The following is a 21,212-nucleotide window of genomic DNA, read 5'->3' on the forward strand; positions in this document are numbered from 1 at the left end:
CAGGCATCAACTTACACATCACATGAATGTAAATCTAACAGTTATTTAAACCTGAGCCTCTTTCCTCACATGAACATTTTATGCTATATGCAGTCAGTATCTGGTTATCTCAGATAGATTGTTACAATGAGATGTAAATGCAGTAGTGAGAATGCATTGTAAAGCATTGGAGGTATCTAATAATAATAATTGTCAGATTTAATTGGCACACACGACACACTGCAACACACACGTGCATATATGGAGGTGACACAGGACATACATACACACACACACACGCAGGCCTGAGGTCACTGTGAATTTACTCTCTGCGTTTTCCCATCCTGGACCATCCTTCCTCCAGGACCCCCCAGGAGCAGTGGGCAGCTTTTAAGCGCCCGGGGACCAAGTGAAGTTAACTGTCCATCTTGGTCAGGGACGGACAGGAAAATGTTCTGTTCTTTTGCATATTTTTCTGTTGGGGTTCTTAGTGGAGGAAACCCCTTGTGAACACGGGGAGAACATGCAAACTCCTCACAGAAAGGCCCGGGAGATAGCCCACCTGAGCACTGAAGGTCTGGGGAGGACTGCTTGAACTTTGCCATTCCTCTTTGCTCCTGCACAATCACTTTAGATTGGGAGTTCTTTGGTTGCAGTCCCAGAAAAAGAATTTGGCTGCTTTTAATATGGCAGCTGTCTGGGCTGGTGCCTGTGTGTCTGTTTGGGACCGTGGGCATCGCACTTAGAAAGCCAACCGCTGTTAGCTGTCTACTGCACGTCTCACACTCTGCACGCTCTCCAGTGACACGCACAGAGACCACTGCAAAGGCTTGGGCAACGGTAATAAACCCGAAACGCGACATTTATTGGGCTTGTAAAACTACTGAAGGTCTAAAAGTCTAACGTTTCTGATATTCTCTCTGTAAGTTGGGGTTGCTTTTATTCATGTGCAGCTGTGTGTACTCGAAGTTCACATCAAGTTCAATAACGTCCAGATGGAAACTTCAACTACCACAATACGCTTGGGTGAAGCAGGAAGCGGAAGTAAGTAGGGAGAGATCCATGTGGTGGACGCGCTGGAGTTTTAAACACTGCTGTTGATCACACCCGAGCAGGTAACTCTAAAAGTGTCTATTAATTATATGTGAAACGTTATCACGTATGCTTGTTAGTTCCATTAAAAGCAAACACCCACGAGCATCAGTAATTAGCACAGACTATGTGATGACAATTGTGTTAGCTAGTTACATTAGCTACCCGGTAAGCTTGTTTACAGAAGGTATCGGAGACTATAGACAGAGAAGTGTTATAAAGATAATGCTAAATTTACTGAACGTTGTTGCAAATGGCAGTCAGTTATAGTAAAGGCGACGATTGTGCTTATGTTCAATTTCGACATGGTCATAGCAATGGGCTCAGATCATCAGATTGTTTTCTGTTTCCATCAAGAAGAGAGAAGGCTGCTGACGAAACCTTGCAGACCTCGGCGTGTTTGCTGGAGCAGAGCCGAGACAAGGCATTACTTACCGCATCAAGCCTGTTTACTTTTATTGACTTCATTACACCCCTCTAAATGACGCCCAGGCGAACGTATCTTCTAATCCCTCTGTTTTTCATAATAATGTTCACGCTGCCCCGGGCTTCATGCGATTAACAACTTTGTGCGTTGTAAAATGGCTCAAAAAAGTTCCATAAAACAACAAAAGAACCCTCGCTTGCTTCGCGTGTTTTACTATAGTTTCGAACCGGTTTTGGATGGTTCTGTCTGGCATCAATGTAGAAAAGAAAACCCCAAAGTCCGTGTTCGTGCCCAGTAACCATGTCTGGAAACCGGACTGAGGATTGCTGATACTTCACTTTTACCGTAGATTGTTTATATCTGCCTATTGAATTTTCTGCTTCACACCTTAACCAGCTACATTCGGGTTGGACAACAATGAGCTTGTATTCCAGCACACTACAGCTGTTAGTAGTTATGTTGTCAGATTCACCACTCTTTTTGTATGCAGTGAATGTGAGATGGGGGTCTGACCAGGTGCAAGGTGCAAGGCCCTCCACTTCACACTGATGATGTACCCCACGCCTCTGTTCGGCCATGTTGGGCGCCCTCCTTTTGCAGATGTCTATGAGCCTGCAGAGGACTCCTTCCTCTTGCTCGATGCGTTGGAGCAGGATGTTGATCGACTGCAACGCCTCAGGTGAGACCAGCTACATGACGGAATGGACAGGCACCGTCCTACACACAAGCAGGAGCTTACGTTACCAGAACTGATAGAAAGTTGAACTTGAATGGCCTCTGATTTGTTGTCTACGTTATTGGTGGTGGCTGCATCATTAGATCACTATTGTGATGAAGCATCTTGATGGCCTTCAGTGTGCAGAGATGTTTTCATTCAGTTGCAGTGAACGCACTTTTACAACAGGAGGGTTTTTAAGCAGTGTATGTTGTACTCTGTGACCTCTGTAAGGGATGTGTGTGTTGTGTGTTTTGCAGACCTGCGATTTGTCTGGAAGTTGGCTGTGGATCTGGAGTGGTGTCTGCCTTCCTGGCCACGGTAACCGGCCCATCAGTTTTGTATCTGTGAGTATGTTTACAGTGTTATGGACGTGTGTGCAGGAATGTCTGGAGCAGTGCGCTTATCCTGTTGTTTCTCTATGTACACAGGGAAATTTACTGCATTTGTGAACAGGGTTACGGCTTTGTTGTGTCTATTTTATCCCAGCTTGTCGTAAGTAAGGTTGTGTGTTTTTTTCTCAGCTGTACTGATGTGAATCCAGCAGCAGCTCAGTGTGCTGTCGAGACATCTGTGTGCAATGGCGTCAGCCTGCAGCCAGTCATCACAGATTTGGTGAGAGAGACACACACACACACAGACAGATATACACACACAAACACAGACTTGGTGTGTAACTGTCAAGTCTAGAAATAGCAACAGGATGCTGACTGCAGATTATTTGGCATCTGTAGCCAAGTTTGAAGATTTTAAAGTGTGTATGTTTGAAGCCCTACTCTGTCAGAGTCCGAACAAAACGTTTTTCAGACCGTTCCTTTGGCCACCTGATCCCAGGTCAGCTGTACAAGGATGTAAAAAGCAGCTGTTGTTTTGTCATTCCTGAAGTCTGCTTGGCTCCTTAACCTTGTTTTAGCAGATCCAGACATCACAGATGTCAGATGCTATTGTTAACGCTGAAACATTAACACGTGTTTCACAGTGATGGATGCTTCACCCCGCTGGCGTGGTCATCTCTATGACTGCTCACTCCTTCCCTCTCTCCTCTCCTCCCTCTCCTCTCCTCTCTCTTCCTTCTCTCCTCTCCCAACAGGTTGAGTCGTTCCTCCCGAGGCTCAGTGGTGAAGTGGATATTCTTCTGTTCAATCCGCCATACGTTGTCACTCCTTCAGAGGAGGTGAATTGCTATATCTATATAACGTTTATATGTATACAACGTTTATATGGCAAAAGAAAACGCGGAAGCTCTTCCCTACTGTGGTCAAATGAGCTACCTAGCTCAAACATTATCTGGCACTTATGTTCCACAAAAGTGAAAGTTTCTGTCACGGGCGTGACACTTTGGTTTCAATGTCTTCTCCTTAATTAAGCTTGTATCGTACCGCACTTTGTAAGTGTCTTTGGATGAAAGTGTCTGCTAAATGTAAATAAATGTTAAAACTGATATATTCCTTGTGGTTAAAGGGCCATATTTTGTCCCTCTTCAGTCTCATCCTCACTCAAAGTCTGAGCAGGATCCATTGGTCTATGTGTTGTGAATGGTGCTGAGGAAATTTGTTTAATTTTCCAGTTGTTGCTAATAGCAGTCACAAAAGGCTGTGTGTGCGTTAATTCAGTGTGAGAGGAAACAAACTGTTTACTGAGGTTGCTAGCATTTAGGGAGTTTCCCACAGCTATCAGTGTGTTGTTAAACACCAAATGCCATTTCATTAATGAGTCATACAGAAGCTCTGCGATTGGTGGTTTTTAGTCAATTAAGAATTAATTCTTTCCAAGTAGGTAGTCCTAGTCCTGGGTTGGCACAACTTGGTGTGTGTGTGTGTGTGTGTGTGTGTGTGTGTGTGTGTGTGTGTGTGTGTGTGTGTGCGCGCGTGCGTGTTGACATTTGAGTGATTTCTGATCCCCATCTCTGTGTGACAGGTTGGTGGGTGTGGCATTGAAGCAGCGTGGGCAGGTGGTGAGCATGGCAGAGAGGTGATGGACAGATTCTTCCCCATGGTTACACAGCTGCTGTCCAATCAGGGGCTCTTTTACCTGGTTACAGTTGCAGAGAATAACCCAGGTAGGCAGAGATGTCTCTGTATCCATCAGCATGCTTAAGACTCTTGCCTGTAGCGCTACCTGTATGTGTCAGGAAGGTCGTTAGCATGTGGTGGCATTCATTTATTTCGGAGTAAATTCCATGAAACTTAGTTTAGGAGCATGGTTCGATAATATATTTATGATGATGGTCTGATGGTGTTTTATCTGTGCTTTATGTATTTCAGAGGAAATAATGAGAGTACTGGCAGGATTCGGCCTGCAGGGGGAGGTGTGCCTGGCTCGGCGTGCAGGGAGTGAGCAGCTTTCCGTCCTGCGCTTCAGTCGATCCCAGTCGGACTCACACGTGGCCGCGGCTGTGAGCTGAAGAGGCCCTGTACCTCTGAGATCCCCAAAAGCTACAGGACAGACAGCGGTTTTGAACGACATGTGTGCTTGCACACATCTCTCTGTCTGTCTGTCTGTCTGTGTGTGCTTGCATATGTGAACAAGAGACCTTGGCGCTTAAACACACTCGTCAACATTCAAGAGACGTACCAACTCAAACACACACACAGTGAAGTGTGTGTCCGTGTGAGAAAAACACATGTGGATTCTACCTCTAACACCATCTGAACTGAGTCAGCCAGCCAGTAGTGGGTTGCCCTACTCGGGCTTTTTAACAGTCTGGAGAGGAATGAAAAGAGCGCCGTCTGCTGGCTCACTGTGGGCAGGCCAGAATTCATTTCTCAGGACAGACGACTGACACGAATGTGGCAAAGTTCTACCCTTCAAATCCTTCTGGGGATAATTGCATACAATTAAATATATTTGAAATGAATTGAACTCAGGACACCCGTCTTGCTTTAAAACTGGGAGTTGAATACTGTCGGTGTTAGATTCACAGAGTAGACCTTTTGCTTTGGAGGTCAAGGGGAAAAAAATAACAGTGGTCCCTTTTACATAAATTGTCTAACACCAAAACACTCCTTTTACTACAAAATTAGCTGGTTTCAAAAAGTCTGCAGAAGTGTTATGTCTGTGTAGCGTTTTGTTCGATAGAAAATAACGGGCAGATTCTGTAATCATGGAAAAATAGGACCACAGGAGGACAAGCAGCCCCTCACATCCTATCTGATATAAGGTAGGATGGTTAGAGGGTGAGGAGCTCTAGGGAAGACATTGGCGGGGAGGGTTTGAGTATGCAGACGTCCCCAAAATATTTGTATCTGTACCTTTAAGGAATAGGCAAGACTTTATGATCTACATTTTAATGACCGTGTTATAGTCCACATTCATTACTTTAGATCATGGCACAGTGCAAGTTTATTTATGGCAGTGAGAAATGCCGGGGATTCTCTCTTTTTCTTGTGGTCACATGCATGATATATGCAGTTCTACAGGAATACATTGACAAACCAACATTTCATTTCATGCAGCTTATGGGTTACGCACCACAGAGGGTGCCAATTGTTCAAGTAGTGTAAAAACACAAGATCACAATAATCATAGCAGGAGTGTGCTAAGGAGAAATACTTCTCTGGAATGATCATGATTAAAGGAATGTCACATCTTCTGCGGTCAATGTGGACTAACCATCTCAGATCCATTTTAAGTGTCCACAAATGTAACAGCAGTGTAAACCTGAAATGGCCCTGACTACGTAAACACTGAACTTTGTTGGTCATATGAATGATTGATTACTTATGAGGTTGACGGGTACCGTATGTAACGTTACAGCAAAGACACAGCTGAATTAGAATTGGACCTTTTGCAGTAGTTAAGGTGATGGAGACTCGGGTTATTTGTTTACACCTGCATCGTAGAGTTCCAAATGATGCGCCCGTCCTCCCCCAGCTTCACTGCGCCCCCCGCGACCAGCTCAAGGGCTGCTGGGAAGGCCTGGTGTTCCGCCTCTCGGATGCGCTCTGATAGGCTCTCTTCGGTGTCATTCATCAACACTGGCACCGCTTCTTGCACGACGATGGCTCCAGCATCAACCTCTTCCTGTAGACGAGAGACACATCCATGACATCATGTTTTTGTTCACCATGCATCCATTTCAACCACTGGTGTTAAATTATGAATTATGACTTCAGTCAATCGCTATACGAGCACATACGGCACTTCATTTAGGAGCAGCTACATAATGCTGTCTAGGAGTAAAATACATGAACCTAAAACACATTTTGTCTAGTGATGCAGGGCATGTGTATTGACTGTTAGTTTACAGATGCTTTTGGGTCATTTTGGGGAGTAATCTCGGCTCACTCACGGCAACAAAGTGAACGGTGCAGCCCGCCACCCGTACGCCTGCCTGCAGAGCCTGCTTCTGTGCGTTCACTCCTTTGAAGGAGGGCAGCAGAGATGGGTGGATGTTCAACAGCTTCCCTACAGACACAAACACACAAACACAGTTACTGGAAGAGTGCATAGATATGCCCCAAAATCAACCTTGAAGTCCGAGTGCATATTTCCAACAGACAGCAGCTATCGATAGATCCTTTTAAGAAGTACGCCGTATGTGAGTTTGTATCTTGAGAGCATAGACGTTTCTGTAGCTCAGCTGTCAGTGCAAGGCTTTCACAATGCCATGCCATTGTTGCTAATGGTTTAATTCCCAAGAATCGCAAGAATAGGTAGAATGCGCATCTCTCCCATACACCAAGTCACTCTAACTATCTGAAACTGCTACAGTGTAAATGAGTCCCCCTGCCTGTGTGAGGCTATCTGAGAGAGGTTGTTGCATCGTACCATTCCACTTCTTGACAAACGTCCCAGTTAGGATCCTCATGAAGCCGGCCAGGCACACCACCTCCACGCCAAACTCCTCCAGAACACGGTCAATGGTGCTGTCAAACTCGGAGCGACTACCGTACAACTTATGGTCGACAACCTGCCAAAGAAACGGAGTACGTGTTTAAGACATACATACAAATACACACACAGACACACTCAAACATGACTTCAGAGGGTTCCAAGACGGTTAACAGAAGATGTGGTCAAACAGATGTATAGTGTACGGGTGTGCCAAGGCCCCCACCAAACATCCAGGGCAGTGGGCAGATATACCCCTGACAAACACGAAACACATTAAAACGATATATACACTACACTACAATAACGGATTACAAACATGGTGACGATAATGTGAGACTGACACAAAAGGCACTAATGTACAGAGGTGAGTTGTCGAGTGCTCTACTGACATCTAGAGAGGGCAAGATGCAAAGACCCAGAGTGAAATGGTCAGCTTTAACAATACAGCATAAAGGTGGCAGCAGTTACACATGTCAGAGGGATGCACAGACACAGAGAGCACTGGTATGGGTGGCAGCCTGGCATAGGTGGTACAATGCGGAGAGGCGCTGCTGGGTACTGACCCGAGTCTGGATGCCTGACATGGAGGCCCTCTTCAGGCCGAGCACCCCGGGCCGGTTGGAGATGACCACCACGATCTCCGCCGCGCTGGACGGCTTCTTGACCTGTTCCATCAGGGCCTGCAGGTTAGTGCCTGAAACAGAGGAGGGGAAAAACATGCGTTTCATTAAAGCAAACAATAAACACTGTTTATAGACTAATGAGTGATCAATAAACACTGTTTATAGACTAATGAGTGATCAATAAACACTGTTTATAGACTAATGAGTGATCAATAAACACTGTTTATAGACTGATGAGTGATCTCTTCCATGCACACTGCTCTGCAGCACAGCAAATCACTGCTTCAACAAACACCTGTCCTCTCAAGAATTCCACGAAGTAAAATGCAGTACGCAATTCTGGTGAAACATTGTTCATAATCAAAGCCAATCAAATTACACCACGTTTAGTTAATTGTCATTGATTTCTGGGATTCACCAATGTTTTCTTATTCTTGTTCTTCGGTCAAGGGCACTCTTACCAAGATAAGAAAAAAAAAAACATCTATTTTTCTATCTCTAGTGGACTTCTCTTATTGTTTCCCTTAACAGAAAAATTAAGACAAAATACAAAAGAAATTTAAGAGATCGTTGCTGCATGAGGCCCAATGTGTTGAACGGTCCGAGCCACTATGTTTGTTTCCCATTTACAGAGCCAGGATAAAGTACAAACACTGGAGTGTTTTTGAGCACACATACCGAATGGACAGCTAGTAGACTGTGAGGAGCAATTCTCTGAATTTGACAAAACAAGTGTATTGGATTACAATTGTATATACGGCACCTTGAAACTGAGAACTGACTAGCTATCTGAAGTAGTTCAAGAACACATTCTCAACTCTTAAATTTGGATTGTGTTGAGTGGGTTGAGTAAAAGCAAGCCAAACACATAATAGACTAGTTACTCAAAGGATTATGCCACTATCAATTGATTCATTTTCAGGAATGCACTGAGCACTTCTAGACTACCTAGCCATAATGTGTCATTAGTGGTATAATGTCTCTGTAGGTGAGTGTCCAGGGCTTTAACTGGTTTAGCTAGGGTATAGCAGACCTCTGACTGCATGTATTGAGCAATGATTGGCCGATACCTGTTCCGGAGATGAGCACGCCCACTCTGGCGCGCCTGCGCTGGGAGTGGTCAGAGTGGGCGGCGCCGTTAGGCAGAGCGCTCGTGTCTGGACTCTGGGCCTCAGGGCCCGCCTTCAGACTCACTGTCAGGTTTCGGATGACCACTGGTTCAGTGCCTGCGAGCACACACACACATGGCACGAGCACACACACACATGGCATGAGCACACACACATGGCATTCAATTAGTGCTTGACTGCAGGTTGGAAGCACTTCCTCAAGATTATGAGGACTGAAAAATATCTACACACAGAATCTTACATTAAAAGTTATAATACCTACATATTCTTCAATATAACTGATGGGAGAGACAATTACAACATTGTAATAAAGTTTACATATTTTTATATATTTTTTTAAGTTATGGAAAAATGCAAATCAATAACAATGCATTAACTACTAGACATTGACATATCAAACCCAATTAACGGTCTACATGTGTATCTATCTGGCACAGTACTGCCTGGAACAGCAGGTGCTTCTTTGCATGAAAGCCCCATCACCGTGAGCTCCAGACCCACCAGGCTGCTTGTGAACCAGTGAGCCCACGATCCAGGCCTGCTCGTGGGCTTGCAGCTGCCTGAGGACCCTCTGGGCGTCCTGTCGAGCCACCACCAGCACGGCTCCCAGGCCCAGGTTAAAGGTGCGGCCCATCTCCTCCTCGCTGAGGCCCCCAGCCTCCTGCAGCCACGTAAACACGGGCGGGATTCGCCAGCGTGTCGCGTCTGTAAAACACACACACACACATTAATAAATGTGGGCACTTGTAGAATGTGGGCAACATTAGAACACACATTGCGCTTCATATAACATCGCAGCCATTGAGTGCAATTTCGTATTCAAGAATTTCAAGAATGGAAGCTGAAAATGGAAATAGAATTTGAACTCAATACATCAGCCAGCTAATGCTCATTTGTGTGTGTTTGTGTGTGTGTCTGTGACAATATTCCATCCTCACCCATGTCTACAGCCAGGTCCTTCGGCAGCACGCGTGGAATGTTCTCCAGCAGACCGCCTCCCGTGATGTGGGCGTAGGCCTTCACTGCTCCGCTGCGCAGGATTGGCAGCAGCAAGCGGCTGTAGATCTTAGTGGGCGTCAACAACACCTCGCCTGCAGGTAAACAACCAGAAGTCAGAGGGCCACACAGGTAGAGGTGAGAGGTGAAAGGTTAACACAGGGGTTACAGAGGGAAAGCAAATGCCCTGAAGCGTGTGTTTTACCACACCGCACGTTATTTGACATTTAACAGACGAAAAAAAAAAAAAACAAGGGCAAACAGGATGACATGAGTGCAACACATGCCAGAAGGACTGATGAGCATTGCTAATATTGATTGATTATTGAATAATTCAGGGGTTTTCAACCGGGGGTTCGCGGCCCCCTGGTGGTCCGCGACAGCATCGCAGGGGGTCCGCGACATGATGAGCCTATGTTTATCAGTTCACCATTGATTCATTTTTTTTATAAATTCGCTTTGATATTTCAACACATTTCCAGATTACTCTTGAATATCGTGGGAAAAAAACAAGCTGGTAATAATATAAAGGAGATTCACGCTGACAGAATGTAGCCTTGCACCTATTGTCGCTACACAATGGTAGTCCTTTGGGGGATCGTAGTCCCTCACATTGCGCATGCGTCATTTTGCGACACTGTCGACTGCTGTCGACAGCGAAGCTGTGCGCGCATGCGTCACAACGACAGATCCGTTTTCAATCATGGAGAAAAGCGACGAAAGCCAGTTTTTTGAAAACATGACCATTTATTTAAAAACAAAGAAGATGTCACAGTGGACAAAACAGATGAGGTGGAGGATCAAAAAGTCTCTCCCCAGTTTCGTTTCATATGTTGACGTAGAGCCTTATGCTGTTAGCCGTTTACAACATAATTAAATATAACATTAAATATACCCACATTATGCGTTAAGACAAGCCCCATATGTTGACGTTGAGCCTTATGCCGTAAACCGTTTGTGTCTGAGCATGCGCAATGTGAGGGACTACGATCCCCCAAAGGACTACCATTGTGTAGCGACACCTATCCAGTCTATGGTAGCCTGTGCTTTGCTAATGTTAATGCATTGCGTCCCTAACGTCACGCCATACGCATATTATTCATAACGTACAGTCTCGCGCGCAAAGTTGACAAGCATCTGCATAGCCTACGTGTACTTTTGAAGTTTAGTCAAAAAGTAATACTTTTGGTGAAGGACTGAAGTTATCTACTGTCCTTAGCTAACATTTCGTTCTAACGTCGAGTTAGCTGGTCAGAAGTACCAATGGATCGGTTTTTAGTGAGGAGAGGGACAGACTGCCACGACAGAGGGACAGGCTTCCAACAAAGCTACACGTTCACAGGATACAGGGAAACAAATTAAAAAAAGAAAAAGAAAACACAATGAGGAATACATCAAATATGGATTTACAGTGACGACAGACAGAGCAGGAGAGGAGGTACCAATGTGTTTCGTGTGTTCAACATTACTGTCAACTTAAGCCATAAAGCCGTCGAAACTATTGCGGCATATGGAGACGCATCACGTTTTCTTGAATGCCAAGCCTATTGAGTACATGCAACAGATAAGTTGCCAGACAGAATTTCCAGAGCTTGCTGCAAATGCAATGAGGTGTCTTTTGCCCGTTCAAATACCTGTGTGGGAGTGTTTTTTCTACACTGGCGTACACTGGCGTACAGGGCAAAGCTTGAACCAGAGAGTGATATGAGACTGTCGCTATCTAACATTTCGCCACGAATAGACCGGCTGTGTGGACTTCACCATACCCAGATATTACACTGACAGGTCTCCCCTCTCTCCACGCACGCACGCGCACACACGCACGCACACAAACACACGCACGCACACAAACACACGCACGCACGCGCGCGCAGGCACATCAGTGGGCCGTAGATTACTTTCTAGTCAGAATGGTGGTCCCTGGGACAAAACCAGTTGAAAACCCCTGGAATAATTGATAAGCACTGGCCCTGCTAATCAACTGGGTAAGGTTGGCCTTACTCTGGAATTTGATTGAAAAGCTACACATGTGCACACACAGACAGACACACACACGCACACGTACGTATGCACACACACACACAATGAATGAACGAATGAATGAATGAATGAATGAATGAATGAATTAATTAATTAATTAAAACCAACCAACTCACCCACGGTTTCTCCAGCTTTGCCAAAAGGAGCAGGGGAGCTGTACTGCAGCCCGGACCGCTCCAGAACCTTCCGGACCAGGCTGAAGCCGTTGCTGTGGACCCCAGAAGAGGCCACCCCAATCAGGAGGTCCCCCTCAGAGATGTCGCCCAGCCGCGGGAGCACGGCGCTCCGCTCCACTGCCCCGACACAGAACCCAGCCAGGTCATACTCGCCCTTCTTATACATGCCAGGCATTTCTGCAGTCTCACCACCTGTACGTACACACACACACACACACACACACACACACACACACACACACACACACACACACACACACACACACACACACACACAGAATCATAAGTAATACTGGTGTAGACACACACACACACACAATCATCAATGGTACTGACGTAGACACACACCACAAATGTGTGTGTATATATAATGTGCGCATACACACACATTATCAACTATCAGCTAAACTAAACTAAAGGCCGAAATATACTTCTACGACTCTGTTACTCCGTGGCCACGCAGTTGCCTTGACGGACTCGTTTTCATTTATGGTTCTCCGGCGGTTGTGGTTGTTGCAAAGCAAAAAAAAAAAGATGGCGGCAGACCAAACTCCGTAGATGGTCGTATTTGTACATAAAAGTTGTTTGTTTGACTTTTTTTTGCTTGGATTCTATTAAAGTTACCGGGAAATAGACACTGTGCAATGTAAAAACTCTGTTATTGTAACTGAAAAATACATCTGAGAGGATTTGCGATCTGTCTGAGCCAGCTATCTAATGTTGGCATACTACTACCCACAAGGTAAACAGCGATGTATTGACGGATCGACGGAGACAGATAGTTTAAAAAAATTGGGAGGTGCACGTCAGGCCACGGAGAGGTGCTCGGAGAGGGTTTGCCACGACGGAGAGGGCTCTCCGTGTCTCCGTAAACGGAAGACCATAAATTGCGCCTAATGCTTAACTCAGACGTGTCTGTTGCAATGCGTTGATCCAACGGATGACGGAGGAGGAGTCTGGCGCATGGGGTTGTGTTAATAACAGAGACGTTATAGTGAGATTGACAGGTCAACAAACCAATCACGGCGCTAGCGAGCTGTTTACCTTGTGGGTAGTAGCATGCTAACATTAGATAGCTGGCTCAGACACCTCACAAATCACAAACAGATTTTTCAGTTACAATAACGGGGCTTTTAAATTGTACAGTGTCTATTTCTCTGTAACTTTGAAAAAATCTAAGCAAAAAAAAGTCAAACAAACAACTTTTAGGTATAAATGCGACCATCTACGGTGTTTGGTCCACCATCTTCTTTTTTTGAGCTTCCCGCTCTTGAGACGTGAGCATAAACACGATCTGATTGGCTAGCGCCTGTGCTGTCCTATTTGCATGAAAGGCAATTTGATTGCGTTGCCTCTCGAAAGTTGAAAATTTTTCAACTTTCGCCACAAGCAACGGAACCCAACGGAGCCACAATTCAGTTCAGCAACGGATGACATCACCTCATTCATAGTGAATGGGGATCCGTCAACGATAACGGATCAACGCATTCCAACGCAAAGGTGTGAGTCAGGCATTAGCACCATAATCACACCACAAGTGTTTGTGTATATATAATGTATACTGGCACATGATCAATGATGAACTTTGAGCAGGGGTTATGGTATGGAGGAATCCTCACGTGACTGGTGCATTAAGGTCTCAGTCACTCGGTAATGAGGCACTCTTAGCACTCACCCAGCAAAGCGCATCCAGCCATCTTGCATGCCTCGGCAATCCCACCAATCACAGTGGAGGCCACACACACATCCAGCTGGCCACATGAGAAGTAGTCTAGGAATAAGAGGGGCTCAGCACCCTGGGCCAGCACGTCATTCACACACATGGCCACCAGGTCCTGTCCCAGAGTGCCGTGCTGTCCGCATGTCTGTGCAATCTGATCACACACACACACACACACACACACACACACACACACACACACACACACACACACACACACACACACACACACACACACACACACACACACAAAGAATTGATATATAGTGTTCATGAAATTACATCAAAGACCTGGAATTCGAAGACTACAAGTGGAGTGTATGCACTTGAATAAAGGCAGGAGTCAGGGTTTGTGGGTACCTTAAGCTTGGTCCCCACGCCGTCAGTCCCAGACACCAGGACAGGATCGCTGAAGCCTGCAGCCTTCAGGTCAAAGAGACCTGCAAAGCCCCCCAGCTCAGCATTGCAACCTAGTGGGCAAATACACTTCAAGCATGCACTAAATTCACTTCATATTATTGTTCGTTTTGGATAGTAAGATGTCAAAATGCCTATAAAGTGTCTTTGGGCCAAAATTGTTAAGTGATCTACCAGCAACATCCAAATAAAGCTCATCTGGAAGGTCATACTCTTTTCAGGATGTAATTTTTCTTTTATTTTCTAATTACCATCCTTACAGTGAGTAATTAGGTCTCAGACACATGCTAATATTTTCAGAGTGTGTATAGCAAGGGGTTGGTTACAAATGACACAAGGGACTGGAGGACCACAAGCTGACCAGGGACTGACCCAAAAGGAAGCAGCGGCCTACCTGCCCGAGTGGTGGCCTTGGCCAGAGGCTTGATCAGGTCCACCAGTCGATTGCCTGCTGCGATATCCACCCCGCTGTCCTTATAGGTCAGACCTCTGTTAAGACATACACATGGTCAGAGAGGTGGGCTAATCGACCCAGTGCTCGTCCAACATGCTCATTAGTTTGTGTCAGATAAGAGTTGGCTACAATACTTCTGATATGGACCAAATATGGTAAAAAAAAAAACAATCCATCAACAGAATGGCCAACTGAAGAAATCAAAGTGGCCATAGGTAAGTAAATCTTGCATGCTCTAGTTGGTATTTTATGTGTGGTTAAATTGTGCCTATTAATGCTAGGTTTCCCTAAACATTTGATTGGTTTAAGTAAAAAACAGAGAACCTTAAATTCTGTCAATTTTATTGAAAAAAGAGGGAGGTACAAAAATATGGGCCAACATTATAGGAATGTTTTTCTTATTTGTTCTGAGCATGCTGACAAAAAACACCAATTAAACATTTTACACATCAGAACTAAGTCCTTTTACTCCAATACAGAAGGCCAACAGTAGAGGTGTTTGTGCACACCACCGTCAGCTTTGGACAGTTGCAGTGCAGTGCCTCAGTGCCTGTAAACCAAGACCATGTGTGTGTATGAATATGTATGGTGTGTGTGTCTGTGACAGTCACACACACCTAGAGCGTGTAAGGTAGGCGATGGCACGGTGGCCGATGTCTCTGCGGTAGACGGCACCGGGGAACCCCACCGCTGCCACGCCCTGATTGGCTTTGTGGAGGGCGCTATCTAGACTGGGCATCACCGCGGTAACCGTCAGGACACGCCCACCACTGGTGACCACACCCCCACCCTCCTTCAGAGCTGTCCCTGCGTGGAACACCTGCGGGCCCAAATCCTCCACCTGAGACAGACCTGTGTGAGAGAGAAAAGTTACAGTGTGTTGACTGACAATGTGTTCGTTGTGTGAAACAACCTGTATAAGTGTTTGTGTGCCTGTGTGTGTGTGCATGCGTGTGTGTGTATGTGTGTCCGTGTGCGTGTGCATGCGTATATATATATTTTATTATTAATAAATATAATGATCACCCCCCTGTGTAGATGTAATCAGCCATCAGGGGTGTCCTCACCTGTGATCTCTATGCCCTTCTTGTAAGCTCCGGGATAACCAGGACTTGCCATGACCACAGTCACTGCAGCGAGGCCCTCATGCCACAGGGGGGCGCTAGACGCCAGCTTGCCCTGCAGGGTGTCCCTCAGGACCTCATAAAGGTCACTCTTCAACAGCGGCATTAAGACCTGAGAGAGAGCGAGTGCACACTGAATTCCTCACAACAGCTGTTCAGAATACCACTTCCAAAAACAAGCTCAACTGCCTTAATATTTCAGAAAACATCTACTTCTCAGAATATGATAAATGCCATCATACTGTTTGCATCATGTCATAATTTTAGTGTGGTAACTAAAGCTTTTTAATATTTCCTTTTTTGTTATATCAGACAAATATGACCATACAGACACCATGCTATAACCGTTCTAATGTGCGCAGAGTGAGCGCACTAACCTGACATTCGGGGTCTCCGAAGCGGCAGTTGAACTCCAGCACCTTGAGCCCCTGTGGGGTGAGCATCAGCCCTGCATAGAGCACACCTACCACACACACACACACTTTAGAACAGGATTACAGCTCCTCATCCTACTACTGCCATGAGTCTTGGGACACACACAAAATATGAATATGCGCACACACACACACACACACTTCTCTGCACTCACCCACATATGGGGTACCCTCCTCCCTCATTCCGTCCACAGTCTTCTGCAGTACTGTCTCTCTGATCTGCTGCATCATCTCCTCAGGGACCTACACACATGTGACACCCCACAGGTACACACACACACACACACACACACACACACACACACACACATATATAATGAAATTGGAATATTTCAAATCATGCCTGTGGAATGACATACTTGTTCAAGGTTCCTTCTGTTTATCGATAACAATAATCACATGTTGCACCTTTAGAACTAGAGGAATCCAGTCTGTGTGTGTGTGTGTGTGTGTGTGTGTGTGTGTACCTGTGGGGTGGGACAGTAAGCCCCCATGCCTCCAGTGTTGGGTCCCTTGTCCCCGTCCTGCAGGCGTTTATGGTCCTGAGCAGGAGGCATGGCTGCAATGGTGATCCCATCAGTAAAACACAAACACTATGAGGAAAAGAGGGTGAAGTTAGTGAGTGAGTGTGTGTGTGTGTGCGTGCGTGCGTGTGAGAGAGAGTGAAAGCAAGGGAGCTCGCACGCGCGCACCAGCGAGCGAGAGAGAGAGAGGGAGAGGGAGAGAGAGAGGGAGAGAAAGATGGACTGCTTCTGATTATTGGAACTCACAGACACTTCTTCTCCTTCAAGTAGCTCTTCAACCACCACTGTCTCCCCAGCAGAGCCAAATGCCTTGTCCTGTGACGCACACACACACACACACACACACACACACACACACACACACACACACACACACACACACACACAGCATAAAACTTTAAAGTGATACATTCAAGGCCAGATGACATTCTTGACAATACACAAGATGGTTGTTGGTAAAACACAGAGCTGGAAAACAAGGTGAAATGCCCTCTGCTTTTTGGCCTTTCTGTTTTCTATAGGGCATAATAGTATCCTGCACATGAAAAAAAAGAGGGATAGAGTGGGAGAAAAAGAAAAGAGACAGTAAAAGATGGAGGGAAACCAACCTTCATGATGTCTTCCACTGCTTTGCATGCCTCCTCTTTGTCCTGAGTGACGATGACTCCTTTACCTGCCGCTAGACCACTGGCCTTCACCACCAGGGCGGGGAAGTCTGCCCTACACACACACACACACACAGTTAACCCAAAATGGCCACCTGGTCACAGGTGACGGTTTCAACACCTTAGTGCATAGGGATTCCACCTCTGTGAGAGTAACTCACTCTGTTGGCATACATGTAAATGTCTGGTTCACATTCAAGTTAAATCTCTTCCCCTCATGGAATCCATCCTCAAGTGTCTGCACGTGGGTGTTTGTCATGTTACTAATGTATGCCAAAGGGTAATAACGCTGCATATGTGACAAGTGACAAATGCTTCCACATCATTGACTCCTTAGCTGTGCACAAGCCCCTGCACATGTCAATGCCATGCTACGGTTTCATGAATCAGACCTGGTTGGGGGAGGGGGGAATGCTCTCGATTCTAAGAAGGCTTAATATGTAAGAACTAAGATACAAATGGATGTACATGAAGGCAAGACGCTGACCGTTTCAATTATTTTTCAATTCCTCTACCCTGACCACTATTTATCAAGGTGGATAAATGTAGAAATAGATATATTTTATTTAGACATGTTATGCTTGTGAAAAACACTCTCCAATAGACTGACCAATGCCTCCATCATCACTCACATTACCAGTTAACAAAGTAGCGTACCTATGTCAGTTATCGGACAGTGTCAAACATCGGCCATTCTGTTAAACAATCAAAATGCTAAGTTTAATAATGGATTAACAATCTATAACTTCAGTTTAATAATGGATTCACATGACAACGCGAACGTTTGCCGATAACACACGCCGTCCGATAATTAACACTGTTACGACAGTTAAGTGAGTTAGCTAGAAGTTAACTAGTTAACAAAGGTTAACAGAGCCTGGGGCGGTGACGGTGCTCTTGCCGGTGCATCTCCAGGACTAACTGAGCCCACTCCTCCCCCACTCCCGGTTCTCACTCACCCCCTGATGTAGCGGCAGGCCTCCTGGGGGTCGGTGAAGGAGCTCCAGCGTGCCGTGGGGATGCCCTGCCGGTCCATGAAGCTCTTGGAGAAACTCTTGCTGGCCTCTAGCTGGGCGGCTTTGGCTGAGGGGCCGAAGCACGGGACACCGGCGGCTGCCAGATCATCCACGATGCCTGCAAGGAAAAGGAGGAAGAGAGAAAGGGTGTGTGTGTGTGTGTGTGTGTGTGTGTGTGTGTGTGTGTGGCATCAAAGGCTATTTGCACGTTGCCTGCATTCCACTCAAGAATCAGTAACACAAAGATGTCCTTTTATAGCTGCAATATCAGAACCTAAGCCAGCACAAATTAAGTGTAACCAAACATCTTTACACAAGGATAAACTTTGCAGCCAAATACTAATACAAGGCAGAGTAATAGACTGATAGGCTGCCTACCTGCAGCAAGAGGCACCTCCGGTCCAACCAACACCAGTCCAACATTGTGGTCTTTACAGAACTGAGCCAGAATGGAGTGGTTGCTCACAGATACCTCTGCAGATATAGTGTGAGAAAGGGAGAGAGGAGTGTACATAGAAACATTTACTAATTAAAACGAACTTGTGATTGAGAACCAAGGGTTAGGCTACAGCTAGAATGTGTGTATGTATGTATGTATGTATGTATGTATGTATGTATGTATGTATTAGTGTGTGTGTGTGTGTGTCGGTCATTCAGAGGTCTGGGCTTATCTCACCTGAATTGGAGATCTTTCCACAACTGGCCGTCCCGGCATTACCAGGAGCTACCAGGACCTGCTGGACGTGAGGCGACTGGGCCAGCTTCCAAGCCAGTGCATGTTCTCGTCCTCCACTGCCAATTACCAGCACCCGCTCAGCCATTGCAGTGGCCTGACAGAGAATGTGAATCATAGCATCAGATCAAGTGTCATCAAGTTTCACCTAGTCATCAAAGTCAAGATAAACTTAAATGGATTCTAACAACTTTTAAGGGCAAGTTTACCCCCAGCTCTGATCCTAACTCTATCCACGTCATAATTTTTGGATGTCATGACGTAGATAACTCCCAAACCAAAGATTTTAGAACACTTAAAGGGTTGACACTACATCAGCATAACTTTAAACACTAAATTACATTTTCGACCGATACATTTGTCAATACTAACACCAGCAGGACAGTCATATCACTTAGTTTACACCTCAGTACAGTCATATAATTAAATTTACAGTGTGCTCTACCTCCTAGGTTTTTTTTGTTATTGTTGTTTTTAAAGGGGTTCTACATGTGGCCTGATTCAGATTGGGCTTCTGATACTGTCTTGAATTTTACATGTTGCCATAGTAGATCAGATGATCTTTGATTGAAATATACATAAGACTAGTTCACTATGGTGATCCGGAAAGGCCTAAGCCTAATGCAGTTATTATCCAAAAGGACTGAGCCCCAAACCCTTGTGAAGAGATGAAGACTGCTGACATGCCTGTAGTATGCAGATCTTGTTTTATTAATTGTTCATAAGTGGCTGGTTTAATTGCATGTGAAAATTGACCTATGGCGAGATGGGACGACGTGACCAGCCAAGCAGCATTTAACAAATGCTGACCTTTACTGGCCAGGCTCTTCAATCCTGAGGAGATAGACATGTCAAAATCTACTTTGCATTGTGGTCATCACTCAAGAAGCTGAGGATGGACAGGAGTGGGGCACCGCGAAATGAGATGACAGAATAAACGCTACATTCCTGTGACAATTCATACTTGACAAAAACATATGATTCTCAATTTGTGTGGCATACGGGTTTTGTTAGAAGGCACAATGAGAAACTGACAAAGGTTAAAGATGTGACCTATGAAGGGAGCCTAGTGTTTGTCACCTTCATTGACTCGCATTGATTAGAATCAGCACACTCTGAACCTCAATCAACTGAACAGACTTCTTTCAGTACAACTGCACAACGCAAATGCATCAAATCTACACAGCTTGAGGATGAACTCTGCCCCGGTTTGATCTATGGCTTGCAAACACAGAGATAGAGAGAACTCCCAAGGTGAACAGGGCTTTTGTGCAAAGCGGTTCTCTTCAGTCGTCAACACAAAGCACTTAAACAGTGAGACAACCAGGGGTTAATGTGTAGCACATGGTTCCAAATTAGTTAACTTGCTTCGGTTTTGATGAGAATCACAAGACCATGTGATGCACGATGTTAGTAGTACTAGCTAGCTAAGTTGAATTGTATTGAAGTTACTCACACTCCTGATGTACGATCAAGGCAAAATAAAAGTGATTTCGCAACTAACTTAAGTAGACCAACAGCAGCAATAATATTGATCAAAATGTGACACGATATAGGCCAATCAATAAGAGAGTTTATCCAGTCAACTAGTCAAACTACATGCACGACTGTAATACATTTATGGGAGATGCAATCATTCTTAGATACAATTCCTCTTTTCACGTGGCGATCGATGGAGGACTTATTTGCTCACGTTGGCTGGGTAGTTGGATAACTAGCTACGTACTGTCAAATTTGATCACACATCTTCTCATTCAAGCATTTGCATCCGAACAAACATGTTAAACTCTATGTTACTGCAAGCGAACTCATTGAGAAACAAAGCATGCATATGTGGACGGATAAGTTATCTTAGCTGTCGCCTCACCTTTTGTGTATCGTTCTGTGAAGTGCAAGGAGAAGGACGCTCGTCGTTGGTTGGCAGTTACCGTGAAGTTTAGTCGAGAAGTGAAGAAGAGTAGTTCGAGGGGTGGCGAATCAAGTCGTGGGCTGGCGAATCAGTAACCACGCTGTCATCTAAGCGCACACTTGCTAGGCTGTGGCCAAGCGATGCTACAGGAACTGCTACAAATTGACGTTAAGATTTATGTACCCGAGATGCATATATTTAC

General features: G+C 45.3%; 2 protein-coding genes across 2 annotated transcripts; one reads left to right on the forward strand and one right to left on the reverse strand.

Annotated features, from left to right (window-relative positions):
* Positions 1 to 942: 942 nt before the first annotated feature.
* n6amt1 (N-6 adenine-specific DNA methyltransferase 1) lies at positions 943 to 5,070 on the forward strand. Its single transcript, XM_012815444.3, has 7 exons — positions 943 to 1,094; positions 1,989 to 2,177; positions 2,474 to 2,560; positions 2,738 to 2,828; positions 3,304 to 3,387; positions 4,131 to 4,272; positions 4,478 to 5,070. The coding sequence occupies exons 2-7, from the start codon at positions 2,047 to 2,049 to the stop codon at positions 4,615 to 4,617; spliced, it is 675 nt and encodes a 224-aa protein (XP_012670898.1). The 5' UTR covers positions 943 to 1,094; positions 1,989 to 2,046; the 3' UTR covers positions 4,618 to 5,070.
* A 414-nt stretch (positions 5,071 to 5,484) lies between these two features.
* Positions 5,485 to 21,120, reverse strand: gart (phosphoribosylglycinamide formyltransferase). Its single transcript, XM_012815477.3, has 22 exons — positions 20,969 to 21,120; positions 19,045 to 19,198; positions 18,747 to 18,842; positions 18,312 to 18,486; positions 17,296 to 17,407; positions 16,934 to 17,002; positions 16,631 to 16,756; positions 16,319 to 16,406; positions 16,107 to 16,192; positions 15,673 to 15,841; positions 15,223 to 15,457; positions 14,546 to 14,640; positions 14,095 to 14,204; positions 13,690 to 13,888; positions 11,955 to 12,206; positions 9,741 to 9,893; positions 9,304 to 9,507; positions 8,743 to 8,898; positions 7,613 to 7,743; positions 6,984 to 7,125; positions 6,505 to 6,620; positions 5,485 to 6,236 (listed from the first exon to the last, which is right to left on the reverse strand). The coding sequence occupies exons 2-22, from the start codon at positions 19,187 to 19,189 to the stop codon at positions 6,039 to 6,041; spliced, it is 3,057 nt and encodes a 1,018-aa protein (XP_012670931.1). The 5' UTR covers positions 19,190 to 19,198; positions 20,969 to 21,120; the 3' UTR covers positions 5,485 to 6,038.
* Positions 21,121 to 21,212: the final 92 nt, after the last annotated feature.

Source organism: Clupea harengus, chromosome 16 (assembly GCF_900700415.2).
Source record: "Clupea harengus chromosome 16, Ch_v2.0.2, whole genome shotgun sequence".
NCBI classification, from domain to species: domain Eukaryota; kingdom Metazoa; phylum Chordata; class Actinopteri; order Clupeiformes; family Clupeidae; genus Clupea; species Clupea harengus.

Coding starts and splice junctions, on each gene's coding strand:
- n6amt1 (XM_012815444.3), top strand. CDS start 2,047: ATGATGTACCCCACGCCTCTGTTCGGCCATGTTGGGCGCCCTCCTTTT. Junction 2,178..2,473: donor GATCGACTGCAACGCCTCAG/GTGAGACCAGCT, acceptor TGTGTTTTGCAG/ACCTGCGATTTGTCTGGAAG. Junction 4,273..4,477: donor AGTTGCAGAGAATAACCCAG/GTAGGCAGAGAT, acceptor TATGTATTTCAG/AGGAAATAATGAGAGTACTG.
- gart (XM_012815477.3), bottom strand. CDS start 19,189: ATGGCTGAGCGGGTGCTGGTAATTGGCAGTGGAGGACGAGAACATGCA. Junction 16,757..16,933: donor TTGAAGGAGAAGAAGTGTCT/GTGAGTTCCAAT, acceptor TTTTCCTCATAG/TGTTTGTGTTTTACTGATGG. Junction 7,126..7,612: donor TGTCAGGCATCCAGACTCGG/GTCAGTACCCAG, acceptor TTTCTTTGGCAG/GTTGTCGACCATAAGTTGTA.